Source organism: Miniopterus natalensis, chromosome 8 (assembly GCF_054644295.1).
Source record: "Miniopterus natalensis isolate mMinNat1 chromosome 8, mMinNat1.hap1, whole genome shotgun sequence".
Lineage (NCBI taxonomy): Eukaryota > Metazoa > Chordata > Mammalia > Chiroptera > Miniopteridae > Miniopterus > Miniopterus natalensis.
Window position 1 is genome coordinate 600,267 of NC_142088.1, and position 14,518 is coordinate 614,784.

General features: G+C 62.0%; 1 protein-coding gene across 1 annotated transcript; it reads left to right on the plus strand.

The window, feature by feature from the left end:
- Positions 1–2,709: 2,709 nt before the first annotated feature.
- MAB21L4 (mab-21 like 4) lies at positions 2,710–11,819 on the plus strand. The gene is made up of 5 exons (XM_016203606.2): positions 2,710–3,360; positions 7,021–7,246; positions 8,738–8,891; positions 10,193–10,549; positions 11,377–11,819. Exons 1-5 carry the CDS (start codon positions 2,877–2,879, stop codon positions 11,467–11,469), a joined length of 1,314 nt encoding a protein of 437 aa, XP_016059092.2. The 5' UTR covers positions 2,710–2,876; the 3' UTR covers positions 11,470–11,819.
- Positions 11,820–14,518: the final 2,699 nt, after the last annotated feature.

The window sequence follows — 14,518 nt, forward strand, 5'->3', positions numbered from 1 at the left end:
ATATTTTTTCCGTTGATTTTTAGAGAGAGTGGAGGAGGGGAGGGAGAGGGAGAGAAACACTGAAGGGAGAGAGACACACGGATTGGTTGCCTCCCTCGCGCTCCCGACCGGGGCTGGGGGTTGAACCTGCAACCCAGGTACGTGCCCTTGACCCACGGCCGACGCTCTAACCGCTTATCCACCCAGCCAAGGCACGACTGCATTTTCTGCAAGAAAGGGTCTCCCTGCTCCGCCAGCCTCTCCATTAACCTGGGGGTTAGTTGTCCCATCTCCTTGTCCTGCGTGTTTCCTGCTTGTAGGAGCGGCAGGGGTGGCAGGAGATAGTGCGAGATTGTGGGCACACCCGAGGGCTGGGTCCCTATGGGAGGAGGAGGCAGGTGGCAGCCGTGGTGTCCTGTTGGGGGGGCAGGGCTGGGAATCCTCCCGGGGAGCCTGCTCTTCCTTCTCAGCAGGTCCCTTGCCACCTTGGGATCGTCCCTCCTCACCTGGTGCTGAGATGCAGGGTTCAGGTGGAAGGCCCCTGCCGCCCCCTTGCCAGCACGTCTGGGGATTCCTGAAATACAGGATCCGAGCTCTCGCCCTGAGTTACATGGGAAGATGGAAGCGGGACAAACACGAAATCGAGGTCGGCGTGTGAGCCGTGGGCAGTCCCCTTCCTGAGCCACCAAGGCCCCAATGGAAAGTGCCTGATAAGCCCAGGCCCCTGCTCTGCAGCCGGATCCCCCCCCCCCACAAGCCACACTGCCCCCCGGGTCTGCAGGGCGATAGGCCTGGGCGGTGGCCTGCAGGCCTCTGGGGTAGTGGCTCCTCGAGGCCCACGGCTGGCCAGGCTGGCAGGCACCTGCGTGTCCTGTGCCAGCAGCTCCGCCCTGCCACTCTGCCCTGCCTGGTCCAGGTGCCACTAATGTCCACCTTCCCGCCTTCACCTGCCCACAGCTTCACGGCGTTGCCCAGCTGCCTGCTGGGGCCGGCCTTCGTGCCGGCTCCGGGATACTCTGAGGAGCATTCCCCACCCAGGGAGGCAGCGTGGGACAGTGTGACACTCTGACTTTGTCTCTCTCCCAACTGCTGTTGCTCTCAGGACCGTGACCCCTCCCACCCCCAGTCTAGCGGGAGGGCCCCTGCTCCACTGTCCCCCACAGGCAGCTTGTCGGGCGTGGAGCTGGACCCTCATCTTGACTCCGAGCCCTGGGCGCTTTGCGTAGACAGAGGCCGACTCGTCCCCTGGGCAGATTCAGGAGACAGTTATGAGATTCCTGGGAACATGGAGGAAAGTGAGAATCCGACTCGCAGACCCGGAAGCCACAGCCCGGACAGGGCCCGAGACGGAGCGTCAGGACGAGGGCTGCCCGGCCAGCTCCCCTGCAGCCACTCCCCTCCCTGCAGGCCAGAGGCCCCTGGAGACCAGGGAGGGGGTGGTCATGTAAAGGTCTGTGTGTGCAGGGAATAGAGCCGGTGCAGGTGGTGTGGGACGGGGGTGAGGGCACATGGTCCTTGAGTCTGAGCAGCAGTCCTGGGGGAGGGGCAGACGTGCTCTGGGCAACCCCAGAAGACAGGACTGGGCCAGGTTGGAGGAAGGAAATCTGTCTCTTGCATGATTGTGTAATGGGCTCCCAGTCAGGTGGGGAGCTCCCCATCCTAGGAGGCATGGAAGCAGAGGCCCAGTCACTGGGGCTGCAGATCCTCAGAAAGGCTTCCAGGAAGTGAGTGCCTTGGATCCCGGTTCTGCCCACAGCTCTGACTCAGGCACCCAGCTCCTCGGGTGGGCTGCGGGTGGCGTCTCTGTGATACCTGTCTGGGGCCATCTCCGTGGGGCCGTTTCCATGGTCGCTATTTGCAGAAGCTCCAGTGGGAAGACCTGATGCACACGGCCAGCCTGGAGGGGCCAAGGATCACAGGGGCGGCTCCCACCTGCTGGTTGGGACTTGCACAGCCTTGAGCAGGGAGGCGGCTGTGCCGGGCAGGGTGCCCAGCACAGGTACTGGAGGGGCTGGCAGGGTGGGGCTTTCCAGCCCCAAGAGGTGGAGCCAAGGAGACTTCCCCTAGAACCAGACTGGCTCCAGCTCCAGGCTCAGGTGGGTGCTCCTCTTAGGCTGAAGGCCAGGTTGGGTGGGTAGTGGGCAACCTGAGGGCCCAAGGCTGGAGGTGGGCATCGGGGGCACTGGACACAGGCTTTGCCATGGGTAGGGGCTGGATTCACACCTGGACTTTGGTGGGCACCAAGTTTGAGGTTCCCAGTTTTAAGGTGGGGGCACAGGTGCCTGAGGGGATGTTCAGGTTACTATGGAAATGCAGCCCCCAGCCCTGGCCTGAGGCTGGTTGCTTCCAGGCTGCCTCAGAGAAAGACTGCTGGGAGGCGGTGGGCAGGGGCGGGCCCCACACTCAGGGTCTGGGGCAGCCACCACCCTGCCTCACCTTTCACATCTGAGAGAAGGGGATGCCTTGTGTCCAACCACCAATCTGGTGGAGGCCCCCCCCGATGTCGCAGGGACCCTGAGGCTGCTGCTACTGGGGTAAGGGTGGGAGGGGGAAGACCAGAAACAGGCCCCCACCTCCAGGGACAGCCGGCGGGAGGAGGCCAGGCCTGGGGGGGAGTCTCAGCCTGGAGAGGAAGGAGCCCAGCGAGGCCCCGCCCCCGTAACCAGCCCCTCTCTGCGCCTGTGGCATTCCTAATTGTTGATGGCTGACTCACCCTCACTTCAAAGGCTTGGGACGGGTTCAGCTATTTAACCTGCTGCACCCACGTCACTCTGGAATTCTGCTCTGAGCGAGCCGTGCCCCACCTGCGGACCTGCTCTCACCTGGGCAGGTGCCTGCTTCCAGCCTTCGGCACAGCCTGGCCCTCCGGGGCCGAGTCCTCTGCCCTGGCCCCGGCCATGGCGGTGCAGGTGCCCCTGTGGCACCACTACCTGCGGGCCATCCGCTCGCGGGGTGCGCCCCGGGCGCAGGACTACCAGCGCGCAGAGGACGTGCTGCTCACTGTGCTGGAGCTCGCGCACGCCCGGGACCCCCGCTTCCTGGTGGACTACTCCCGGGACCTGGAGGCCTTGCAGTTCGCCCTGCGCTCCTCGGACGGCCCAGTAGATATGGAGGTGCCCCTGAGGGTGGACGCCGAGGCCCTCCTGAGTGAGGAGCCCGGGGCCGCCAAGGCGGACAATGGCCCAGTGTCCTTCCGCCTGGGTGTCCCCAGGGAAGGGACTGGCCTGGAGCAGTGGATGACCGAGGACGTCTTCACTTCTGCCTTGGACGGCGGCGCCAAGTGCTGCGGCCACATTGTGCCCAGCAAGGTCCTGCGTGTCCTCAAGGACCTTCTGGTGGCTGCCATAGTGCACTGCAAGCACCACGGCCTCATCGCGCCAGGTAGCACAGCCTCTGTGCACGCATGTGGGTGCCCAGGGGTGATGGCAGTGGGTGTGCATGTGTGTGAGCTCCCAGCGTGCGTGTCAGGGGCACACGAGTTGGGGAACATGGCTCTGAGTTCCCAGAAGACAGGTTTCCTGTTACTTGAGTGTTACATGGTGATTTTGGTTGTCACGTTTTGGTGGATGTTACTTTGTAAGCGGCTAGAGGTGCTGTTTTCCAGCTGATCTTCACGTGGGTCCCTGACTCGGTTCTGTCTGTCCCAGCTGGCCCCACGGTCCTCACAGCTGCCCCCACTTCCAGCCTCCGGCCACGTTGCACTGGGAGGACTGTGCATGCATGTGTGCATATGTGCGTGTGTGACTGGGGCTGTGAATGCATGTACCTGTGTGAGCGTGCACAAGTGTGAGTGTGGGGCGTGCACATGTGAGTGTGGGGGGGGTGTACATGCACATGTGTGCACAGGTCTGGTTCAGCTCATGGCCCAGTTGCTAAATGGTGTCTTGGGCCCAGAGTGGGCTCTGTGGCAGGTACCTTCAGGTGAGCCAGGGGTCTGGCCTCGGTCTCACCTCTGGTGCCTTGTTGATGTGGGGAGCTCCAAGGTGGGCAGGGCCCGGAATAGCAGGCTCCCGTCCCCCCGGGACAGTGAGGGGCTGGAAGGTGCGGGCTGTGCAGGGCCCAGGGCAGCCCATCCTCCTGGGGGGTCAGTAAAAAGACAGCAGGTTGTCCTGGCAGGTGATTAGGGACTGAAACAGAAGGTCCTGCTTCCCTTGGGAGGGAGAGGTATGTGTTGGTGGTGGCTGCCACCTGGTATTAGTCTAGCTATGAGGTCAGTGAGTGGGGGTGGTCAGACCCCCTGAGGGACTGTGACCTGCTCCAGGCTCGGGCCCACCAGGTGGCATGGCAACCTCAGCCGCCTGTGAGCACAGGACCAGCCTTCCTCCCGTGGGTTTGGGGGAAGCGGGGCACCCTTCTCCAGGCTGCCGTGAAGATTGGGAAGGTGGCCGGGCTTCTGGACAGACTTGTCACACGGGAGGGGTGGCTTCCCACTCTAGCCCTTCCCCAGACCTGCCTGGTGACCTGGGGCAGGTGACCCCTTCTCAGGGCTGATGATAGACACTGCCCTTGCTGGGTGGCCGGGCCTGTCATTAGGTGCTCCTAAAGCCCGGCCTGCAGACATCTTATCTGATCATCTCTGAACCTTCCAGTTATCGCAGGCAGCTCTGGCAGGGCCTTTCCATCTTCTTCCAGACCTGATGTGGCTGTTCCCACCTGGCCCTGTCACCTTCAGGCCCTTCGCCCGCCTGGGAGACAAACCTGCCAATTGGTTCAGCACAAGGCTCTGCCCGGCCCTGGGTGCTTCAGGCACATTCCGGGCTGCCAGGCCCCTCCTCTCGGTCCCCAGGTCCCCTTGGCTCAGCTCCTCAGCATCCTGGCTGAGAAGGCAGCTACGCCCAGGAGCTGGCCATGCAGGGAAATTCCAAGCATGGCTTCCTGACATTCCCTTAAAAGGAAGTGTGCCCTGAAGGTGACAAGGTTCAGGTTGCCCACCCCAGGCCCTAGGAACCACTGGGAACCGTGAGACCAGGCCAGGCTGGTGGGGAGTGGCTGGGATGGATGGCAGGTGTGGCTGGCCGCCTTCCAAGCCACCATTTCATAGACAAAATGTGTGACCAGTGGTAGATACCAAATGAAGCCACTTGTAGCTTTGCATGGCAGGTGCCTCAGGTGCTGAAGGAGAGGGGTTGGGGATCACTGAAGTCTCTTCTTTTAACTGATGGGGAAACTGAGGCCCATTCAGGGGATGGAGTGGCCCAGGTGGTAGGGATAGGACCTGCCCTGAGCTGGGTCTCAGGAGGTGGCCCAAGAGCTGCCCTGCAGGAGACTGGGGGGAGGGGTGTACTTATGGGGTTCAGGTTCCTTCCTTCAGGACCCCCCAGGGCCATGTACTGTCCAGGGCAAACTGTATGCTGTAAGATGCGGGGAAGAACAACTGAGGGGAAAGGCCAGAGAGCCCGCTGTCCCCCACTTCCCTAGCTCCAACCCCATGACCCCATGGAACATCCCTTCCTGGGTGGTCTGGGGCTCTGTTAGGGGAATAAGCTCTGGGCTGGGCCTCGTGGGGTATGAGTGGGGAGGGAAGCAGGAAGCATTTCTTCGGGAATGTTCTGTATGCCCCCAGGTGTCAGTGGAATTTAGGGTGGACAGGCTTGTCCACTGTCAGCCTCAGGGAGGGCCTCTGGGTGCTGGGCACCAAGCCTGCTGCTCCCAACCCCAGGCCTTCAGGGACACCGCTCATTCCCTCCCTCCTTCCCTCCCGAGCAGACCTGTCCTTCCCCTCCCAGCCCTGCCCAGCCCCTCCAAGCATGGCCTCCTGACTCTTCCCTTAAAAAGAAGTGTGCCCTGCAGGTGACAAGGTTCAGGCTGCCCAGCTCACACCCCGGGAAACCTCCTGTGAGGTGTGTCTGAAACAGGGATTCCTGGGCCCCAGCCTGACTGCAGGGGGAGGGAGGGAGGGAGGGAGCGAGCAGGTGTGATTGGAAGTCCAACCTTAGCCCAACTCTCCTGGGCTCCTGAGCTCAGTGCCCCTCGCAGAGGCTGCCCCCAGTGCTGGCTCCTAGCCTCAGTGTCCCACCGGGCACCAGGCTGCCCATCAGGTAGAACCTGATCTTCTGGCCACGCCCAACAGCAGTGACTGTTCTCTGCAGAAGGGCATGGGGGGGCAAGGGCCCTGGAAAGGGGTGCTGGGGCACTAAAAGCACCCACCCCAACTCATTTCCTGAAGACAGAGGAGGCACTGGGGGTGCTTGGGCATTGGGGTACAAACTTGCCTAAAAGCCACTTAGAGGGAAGTGTTAGAGACCCTTCCTCACCTTCCTCCCTGAGAGAGGGGCCAGGTCTCAGAGCCACCTGGGCACTGGGGTGACCCAGCCTCTTGCTGTGCAGGACCCCAGGGTTGGGCAGGTAGGGTCCCTGGACCCAGTCAATGGTGCAGTGCAGAGACCACTGGCTGAGGGCCCTCCCCTGGGGCAGAACTGCTCCTCTTGGGGTGGTGGCCTCTCCTGGCCCAGCCCAGCAGCTGCTGCCCCTCCTGCAGCAGAGAGGGCTGCAGGGAACGTGGCCAGGGAGGCAGAGCAGAGCTGAGCTCAGGGGGGCCTGGGAGGAGCCCAGAGGAGAACCTCCGCGCAGTGTCGCAGGCTGCGGCCTCCTGAGCTGAACGATCGGCATCCTCAGGGTGTGAGTCAGCCGGAGGCCGGAACAGATACCACAGCCAGGCGCCTGAACAACAGAAACTTGGTCCCCAGTCTTGGTCGGAAGTCCAAGGTCACGGTGTGGGCAGGGCTGGTTCCTCCTGAGGCCTCTCGCCTGCCTCCCCTCTGGGTGGGATTCCTTGACATCTCCGCCATGAGGACCAGACTTAACACCCCCCTCATGGCCTCATTTCACCTCATTACCTCTTCAAAGGCCCCACCTCCAAATACGGCCACAGCCTGAGCTGGGGGGGGGGGGGTTAGGGCAGCCCCACACCTGGCTGCAGCTCCGGGTGGGGTAAAGGGGGTGGAGGGGGCTGCCGGTGGGGGCCGAGGTGGGACGAGAGGGCAGAGCGTCCCGGGAAGGCAGGGTTAGCACAGGTCAGGGCCAGCAGGGCGGTCATTGCAGGTTCTCTGAAGGCGGACAGCCTGAGGGAGGAGGAGCTCCACCTGACCCTGCTGGTGTCCAGCGGCTGGAGAACGATCCGCTTCCATGTGGTGCCGGTGGTGCGGTGGAAGCACCGGGTGCCGGCCCTGGAGGGGGCCCAGTGGGCGCCCGGGTTCCCTGAAGGCAGCTTGAAAAAGATCATCAGTCAAGAGGTGGCCCTGGTGCCCGCCAGCGCCCAGCTCTGGAGGTAGGCGGCACCTTCGGGTCGGCGGGGTCCTGGGGAGCTGGCAGGAGTCACACCTCGCCGCTCCCCGCCCGCCTCTACCCCATGGGCGCCTGTACCACGCCAAGATTACGGGGGTCTTGAGGGAATTCGAGATGCCCCTCGGAGCTTCGGGGAGTGGGCTGTGCAGCGGAGCCCTTCATGACCCAGCCCCGTGGGAGAGCAGCAAAGAGGACGGGTGGCTTGTCCAGGGTCCCAGCAGGTTCCCGGAGCAGCTGGGAGGCTGGTCAGGGCCTCAGGAGGCAGTTTAGCTCTGGGGCTTCGCTAGACTCTCCCTGTGGGCTGCTCTTCCCAGATTAGTGTCCCCGCTCCCAGGAGTCCCCACCTACAGTATTCAGCTGTGATGTCCCCTCCCTTGCCTGGCCCAGGACCCCAGCAGCCTTGGAGAGGGAGGAGCATCTGCTGGGAAGGGAGCCTGAGTAGTTCTGTGGGGCACAGGGCAGAAGCTGAACCCTCTGCAGACCTTATACCAGGGCCCGGTGAGCGCCGTCCGGATCCACACAGCTCACACGCAGGCCGCTGTGGTTTGGCCAGGCTGACCCACCTGCCAGCTCTCATGCTGGGGTGAAGTATCCACAGTGGCTTTTATGCCTGAGTTCATTCTTAGAGATGGATGATATTTATAAAGCTGGTTGTGCCTGTCTGTGGTTTTCTGCTGCTCAGAAAGGCTCAGTAGAGCACCTGGGAGCCACCTCCACCCACCTGGCCCATCTCTGCACAGAGCAGGCCTGCGTCCAGGCTGGTGTTGACCACTGGCCCCTGAGAAAGGGGAAGGGCTGGGCATTGTTTGCAAGTAAATGGCCTTCCCTGTGCCCTGCCCGCCACAGACTCAGGGGACAGATGGCTGTCCAGTGTTGAGACTGCACAGAGTGGGGACCTGAGGGCGCCATCCCCAGGTCCCGTTCCTCGGTCACTCGGCAAGCACGCAGTGAGCGCCTCCTGTGTGTCCTGCTCCGTGGGCACTGCTGGGGGCAGGATTTGGGGCCCCTTCCTGGTCTGTAGCTGGCTGGTAGAGGCAGGCTTCCAGATGGGGTGTGGAAGGGAGACATCACACCCACCTGGCTGGGGTGGCTCCACCCACACCTCTGGCAGGGACCAGGAGCCTCAGCGGCTCCACCCTGGGCTGGTGACATGGCACCTTCCTGTCCCCACAAAAGGGCCTAGCTGGCCCAAAGGCTCCCCCTGTCCCTCCGAGCTCTGGGGCTGGGGTATCTGTGTGAAAATGAGACATTTCACAATGGACAGGCCTCTGTGTGCCGTTCCTGAAACACGCGTGAAGCCAGCTGCGTGTACCCCGACAGCCGCTGCCAGGACTGGGCTGCCCCCAGGGGCCCAGGAGCTCTCTGTCCGGGGGAGGCTTTCCTCTCTGGGGATGATCTGTGGATGCAGTGTGCCTGTCACACCTGGTGAGGCCCTAATGCTGACCAGGAGGGGTGTGTCTACCTGGGCTCCCAGGGTCTCCACGGACTACCTGCTCACCCGGCTGCTGAGCGCGCTGGGCTGCCTGCCAGGCCATCGACTGGACAGCCTCTCCATCCTGGACCGGGTCAACCATGAGAGCTGGTGTGACAGTGGCCAGAGCCCTGGCCTGACCTTCGACCACCTGAAGGTATGTGTAGGGGACTCAGGAGCCCTGCACCTACTCTGCTGGGCGTTTGTCTATCACCAGGAGGCCCCCAGGTTGGACCCTTGTGCCAACTCTGACTGGTGGACGCCTTGCACAAGCTCCACACAGAGGGTTCCGAGGCCTTGCTGGGTTCCTGGGGAGCAAGGCCCAGGCTCGCGGGTGACATCTGGCTTCTGAGTGTGGTGGCACCTCAGACCCACCTTTGCCATCCCAAGACTGGTGACCTCGGGGTCCTCCTGGCATTTGGGGTGGGTTGCACACAGCGGGCATGCCCACCAGCCCCTGTCAGCCCTGGGAGGCCCCTTTGTCCCAATGCCTTTGCCCTCCAGCCTGGAGTCTGTGAGTGTCACCTGCTGGGGTTCGTCTCTGAGTGGAGCCAGCTCAGCCCTGGTGCCCCTTCCCTGCTGCTCACTGACGCTGTGACAGGGCTGGAACCATGTTCTCCTGAGGCTGGGCACCTTCGGGCAGTGAGAAGAGCAGGGGCAGGGGCTCGCAGGGTGGGGCAGGGGGAGCGGGTGGGGTCGTGGAGTCTCAGGCTGCTCCACGACAAGGGCAGGTTAAGAGATGTGGCCCCATCTGGTGCAGAAGAAACTCCACCAGGAACCCCCGTGAGACTCCACCCCACGACCGAGGGGGTGCTAACTTCTGAGAGGGTCCCTCGGGGTCTGACACATGGTGGTTCCCGCAGTGAACTAGGGGTGATGGGGCCGGCAGAGAGAGAGGGCGGGGTATGCAAAGCAGCTGTGTGACAGGAGAGGGGTCCCTGGCTAGGGGACTCAGGGCCAGGGTGGGAGAGGGTACCTGGGGCAGCCAAGTACGTCCAGTTATGGCTTTCAGACATATTCTGGGCCCAGATGTGCTGGGCACACAGACTAGGACTGGGCATGCAGCAGGGCAGGGCTCTTTGGGTGGAGCTGCAGGGCACAAGTGGGAGTCCGTGGGAATGGAGCAGGAGGAAAGGCCCAGAGGATGGGCAGGAACCTCGACTCCCCTGAGAAGGACCCTGGTGGCTGGTGTGGGGGTGCTGTGAAGGGGAGGTCGGGGGGGTGCTGCTCAGCTGCAGTGCCCCCACCCCAGGGAGTCAAGGGAGGCACCAAGGTGGGCGCAGCGGGTGGGGAGGATCTGGGGCTCATGTGGGGACACCCAGGGGAGGCATAAAGAGTGGGGGGAAAGTGCCCATGGGCCGGGGGCTCCAGGGGCGGGGGTGATGGGAGGGCTAGTTGGTCTGCCCACCCCTTCCCTGGACGAGGGCCTGGCCCGCTGCCTTCCTCCCCCTCCCACAGACAGTGCTGCTCTGGGCCTCAGTGCTCTTCCCGGCGCCCGAGGACTGGGCGGAGCTGCAGGGCGCCGTGTACCGGCTGCTGGTGGTGCTGCTGTGCTGTCTGGCCACCAGGAACCTGCCCCACTTCCTCCACCCCGAGTGCAACCTGCTGCAGGGCACCAGCCTGGACCTCCACGCCCTCTACCTGCGCGTGGAGCGTTTCGCCAGCCAGCCCGAGGCGGCCCTGCGCATCCATGCCACCCACCTGGGCCGCAACCCCCCGCCACGCATTGGCCATGGGGTCAAGGCGCTCCTGCAGCTGCCCGCCAGCGACCCCGCCTACTGGGCCACCGCCTACTTTGACGTTCTGCTGGACAAGGTGGGCATGGGCAGCTGAGGGCTCGGGCAGGCCCCGGGTCACATTCAGTGGGGTGAGCCCGGGTCCGCCCTGCCGCCCCCCGCCCCAGGGTCGGGACCGTGAGCAAGGCTGGGTCAGGCCAGGCCTTGGGTAGCCTCTGTCAGGGAAAGATGTGACGCTGGGGGTCACACCGCCCCCTGCCCACCAGTGGCCCCACAGGCCCAGGGCCGCTGCCTGAGAGCCGGGGCAGCATGTCCAAGCCTGCCCATCCCCCCAGAACCGCCCCAAACCCGCAGTTGGAGCTCAGAGCCCCAGCAGCTGCCCTGGGCTCCATTCCTCAGGAGGGAGGGCCTCACCAGCAGGTTCCTGCTGCACCCCTGGGCCCAGCAGTCCCATGTCATGTCCCTTGGGCATTTGGGGGTACCTGCCTGCTCTGCCAGCTGTGCTTCTCAAGCCCCAAGGCTCCACCAGCTCTGCCGGCCCTCCTTTCTCCTACCCCAAGGAGCCCCTACTTGCTTCTCCTGCACCCCAAATAGCCAACATGTCCCCTCCCAGGGCACACCTGGGGGCATGGAGTGATGGTAGCGGGAGGGGTGACCCACATTCAGCCCTCAGCAAGTACCTGGCCGAGTCTCCTCGGGGTCAGGCCCGTCAGGGATGCCTGCGTGTGGGGAAGGCCAGGGAGAGGGGACCGAGGCAGATCCAGCTGCAGGGGGGACTGTCCAGGAGAGACCCAGAGGCAGGAATGCCCAGTGGCCAGGGAGCAGATGTTGCCCCACGCTGTGTCTGGGGCCCTGTGGCGGACTCCAGGTGTCTCTGTGACCCCTCTGTCCCCGCCCCGCCCGCAGTTCCAGGTCTTCCACATCCAGGATAAGGACCGGATCGCAGCTATGCAGAGCATTTTCCGCAAGACCAAGACGCTGGGTGGAGAGGACAGCTGAGCGGGCGTCCAGCTCTGCTGTCGGGCGCTGCCCTACGGAGGCCCCACGGAGCCTGCACCTCGAGGCGGGTGGTGGGTGGTGGAGGGACTTTGTCCCAGGGATGGCCTCATGGGAGCCTAAGTGCAGGGCTGCAGGCCTCCTGGGCCAGCTGCCCCATCTCCAGGAAGAGAGGGGCCGTGTGCTTCTTGGAACTTGTGTCCACCCACCTGTCTGGTGCCATCAGGACTCTGAACACTGAGTGTCTGCGCCAGTGAGACCTGGACCTTGAGGGTGCGTTCTGTTGTGTCGGATGCCACCCTGAGAAGAAATGCTATGTGTCTGATCTTGAATAAATTAATGCACTTCCAACAGATAGCAGGGGTTCTCGTTCCCGCCCACCTACCACAGAGAACAAGACGGGGCCTTGGTAGATTTTGGAGAGGCCACCACCTCTTTGGGAGGGTCCATTTGCTGGGTGGCTCAGAGGCTGTTAGTTCTGAGTGGGCTGAAGCACAGGCTGGCTACCCAGCAGGTTTGTGGGCCGGGGTCCCCGGAGAGTGGGCGCCACATGGCGTCCCTGGAAAACCCTAACGTGGAAGCCGAGGTTCTGCTGCAGAGGATAGCAGTCTACTGTTCAAAGCGTAGCGTCTGGCAGGATGCGGGGCCCTAGCGGAGGATGGGCCCAGCCACGAGACCCCAGGCCACGGCACGACCTGAGCTGCCCACCACAAGCCACGGGGTATAGGCTCCTTGCGATGAGGCAGGAAAAAATAAGTAAAAGGCGTGAGTTTTTGAAAAAAAGATGTAAACCGTCATTATTCACAGACAACTTGATGATTTCCATAGAAAACTCTAAGGAATCTAGGAAGACACTATTAGACTTTGTGAATGTAACAAGGTCAAGACATACAAGGTAAACAGAGAAAAATGAACTGTGCTTCTATATATTGAATGGAAACCACTGGAGCCCTGGTTGGTGTGGCTCAGTGGTTGGAATGTCGCCGGGCACTGAAGGGTTGCAGGTTCGATTCCTGGTAAAAGGCATGTTCCTCGGTTGCAGGTTCGATCCCTGCCCCCAGTCAGGGCGTGTTTGGGAGGCAACCAGTCGACGTGTCTCTCTCACATCAATGTTTTTCTCCCTCTCTCTCTCTCTCCCCCCCACCTCCCACTCTCTCTAAAAATCAGTGGAAAAAATATCCTCAGGTGAGAATTAACAAAAAAAAATTTTTTAAGTAGCACGATTAAGAAAATGAGTCTAGGTAAGCCACAGAATAGAAGAAAATGCTCATGACAACCTATCGGACAGTATCCAGAACCTATCAGATAATTATCACAAACCGACAATAAAAAGACGAAAATTGAAGAATGTGAGCCAGACACTGGAGCTGACTCTTCTCAGAAGCAGGCACACGAATGGCCGATAAACACACGAAAAGATGCTCAACACCGTCAATCATCAGGAAAACACATAATAACACCAAATTAGATTCGATTTCACACCCGCTGGGGGAAAAAAGACAAGACAAGGCCAAGTGAAGTGAGGACGCTGGGCCATGTCACACATTGAGAACGCAACATTGTAACCACCTCCGGGAACTTTGTAGCAGGGCCTTCCGGTTAAGCCTGTGCTCACTGCATGACCCACAGTTCCACTCCGGGTAGTTACCCGGGAGAAACGAACAGGTGTCCACGCAAAGCCGTCTGAGAATGTCCATCAGCTCCGTGTTCCCAGCAGCCCCCCGCTGGCAGCCACCCAGTCGAGGTACAGCCGTGCAACGCAGTAGCCCCCAGCCACAAAGACTTGCCACATTCCTGCAACAACCAAGCACTAAGTGAAAGAAGCGGATACGCTGGAGAGCATGCTGTGTGATTCCATTGATATGAACCCCAACTGCCTGTGGAACTGATCAGGGGTGATGGGGGGGCTGACTGGATGGGGAGCTCAGGGGACCTAGCACTGGATGGTACCTATGCTTGAATTTCCAGTGTCTGCTTGACAAAGTCCAAAGTCTTGAAGGTGACCCATGTGGCCTTGCATGTCCCGGCCCCCAAACTCTCTGGCCTCCTCTGGAAGAGCCCCCACCCCTGCCTTCTGGACTCTAGACCCTCTGGCTTCTCAGGTCCTGTGCTGACAATAGCTGTGATGGGAGTGTCCCATAGTGCCCATTTCTCCTGATGGCCATGAGCACCCCGGAGCGGACGGCCTCTGGTCCGCTCAGGGCCCACCCCAGTACCAGCCACACTCAGGTGAGAGGCGGGGCAGAGCCAGGCCAACCCCTCCATACACAATGACACAGGGCTGTGCTGGGTTGCGGAGTCCACCTGCCCAACCTTCCTCCTGGGGGATCTTAGGACCCGTGAGGACCTGGCAATGTGGGCTTGGCTGGGATTGCCCAGAGCATGCCCTGGTCCAGAGTAGGCCAGAGGGGGGCCTAGTCTGAAACTTCAAACTAGAGAGAGGCTGAGGGAGTTGAGTACACCCAGAAACCCCAAGTGAGGGCCAGAGGGAAGGGACAGAGAGTCAGAGGGAGCCACGCCAAGGAGGGGAGGAGGCCGAGGCTCCTGGCCACCCTCACTGCACGTTGGAGGGCCTGGTGGTCGCTGGGCGGAGACCTCCCCAGACTCGATGCCTGCACTGGCCTGCGGGCTGGTATCCAGGCTCAGGCCCCGGCTGCGTGCTCTGGGCATGTTCCACCCTTGCCCACGTGACTCAGGTCATGGGCCACCCGGTAGCTGCAGGTTCCCCGGGAGGCAGTGTGTGACAATGTGTTTGCAAGTGTGAGTCTAGGACCCCTGCACACCCGTCTTCCAGCTCCAGGGGGACTCCAGCCGATGATCTGCTCTGTGAGCCCCCCAACAAAAGTGCAGTCATGGGGCAGACCCTTCCCCAGCCCCGCCCTTCACAGTGAGGACAGATGACATCTTGTTCTTTATTGATGACTCCCAGACCAGTGACCTGGGGACTGCAGCTCATTTGGGAGGAACTGTGGATCTGGAGCCCAAAGGGCCATTTCCAGGAGGTTCTACTGGGAAGGAGAAGGGCCACCTGGGGCTGGGGCAGTGACCCATC

Bases quoted from the DNA above. Each gene is read 5' to 3' on its own strand.
- MAB21L4 (XM_016203606.2), top strand. From the start codon at position 2,877: ATGGCGGTGCAGGTGCCCCTGTGGCACCACTACCTGCGGGCCATCCGC. The intron at 3,361-7,020 runs GTAGCACAGCCT...CGGTCATTGCAG, and splicing joins CCACGGCCTCATCGCGCCAG to GTTCTCTGAAGGCGGACAGC. The intron at 10,550-11,376 runs GTGGGCATGGGC...CCCCGCCCGCAG, and splicing joins TTGACGTTCTGCTGGACAAG to TTCCAGGTCTTCCACATCCA.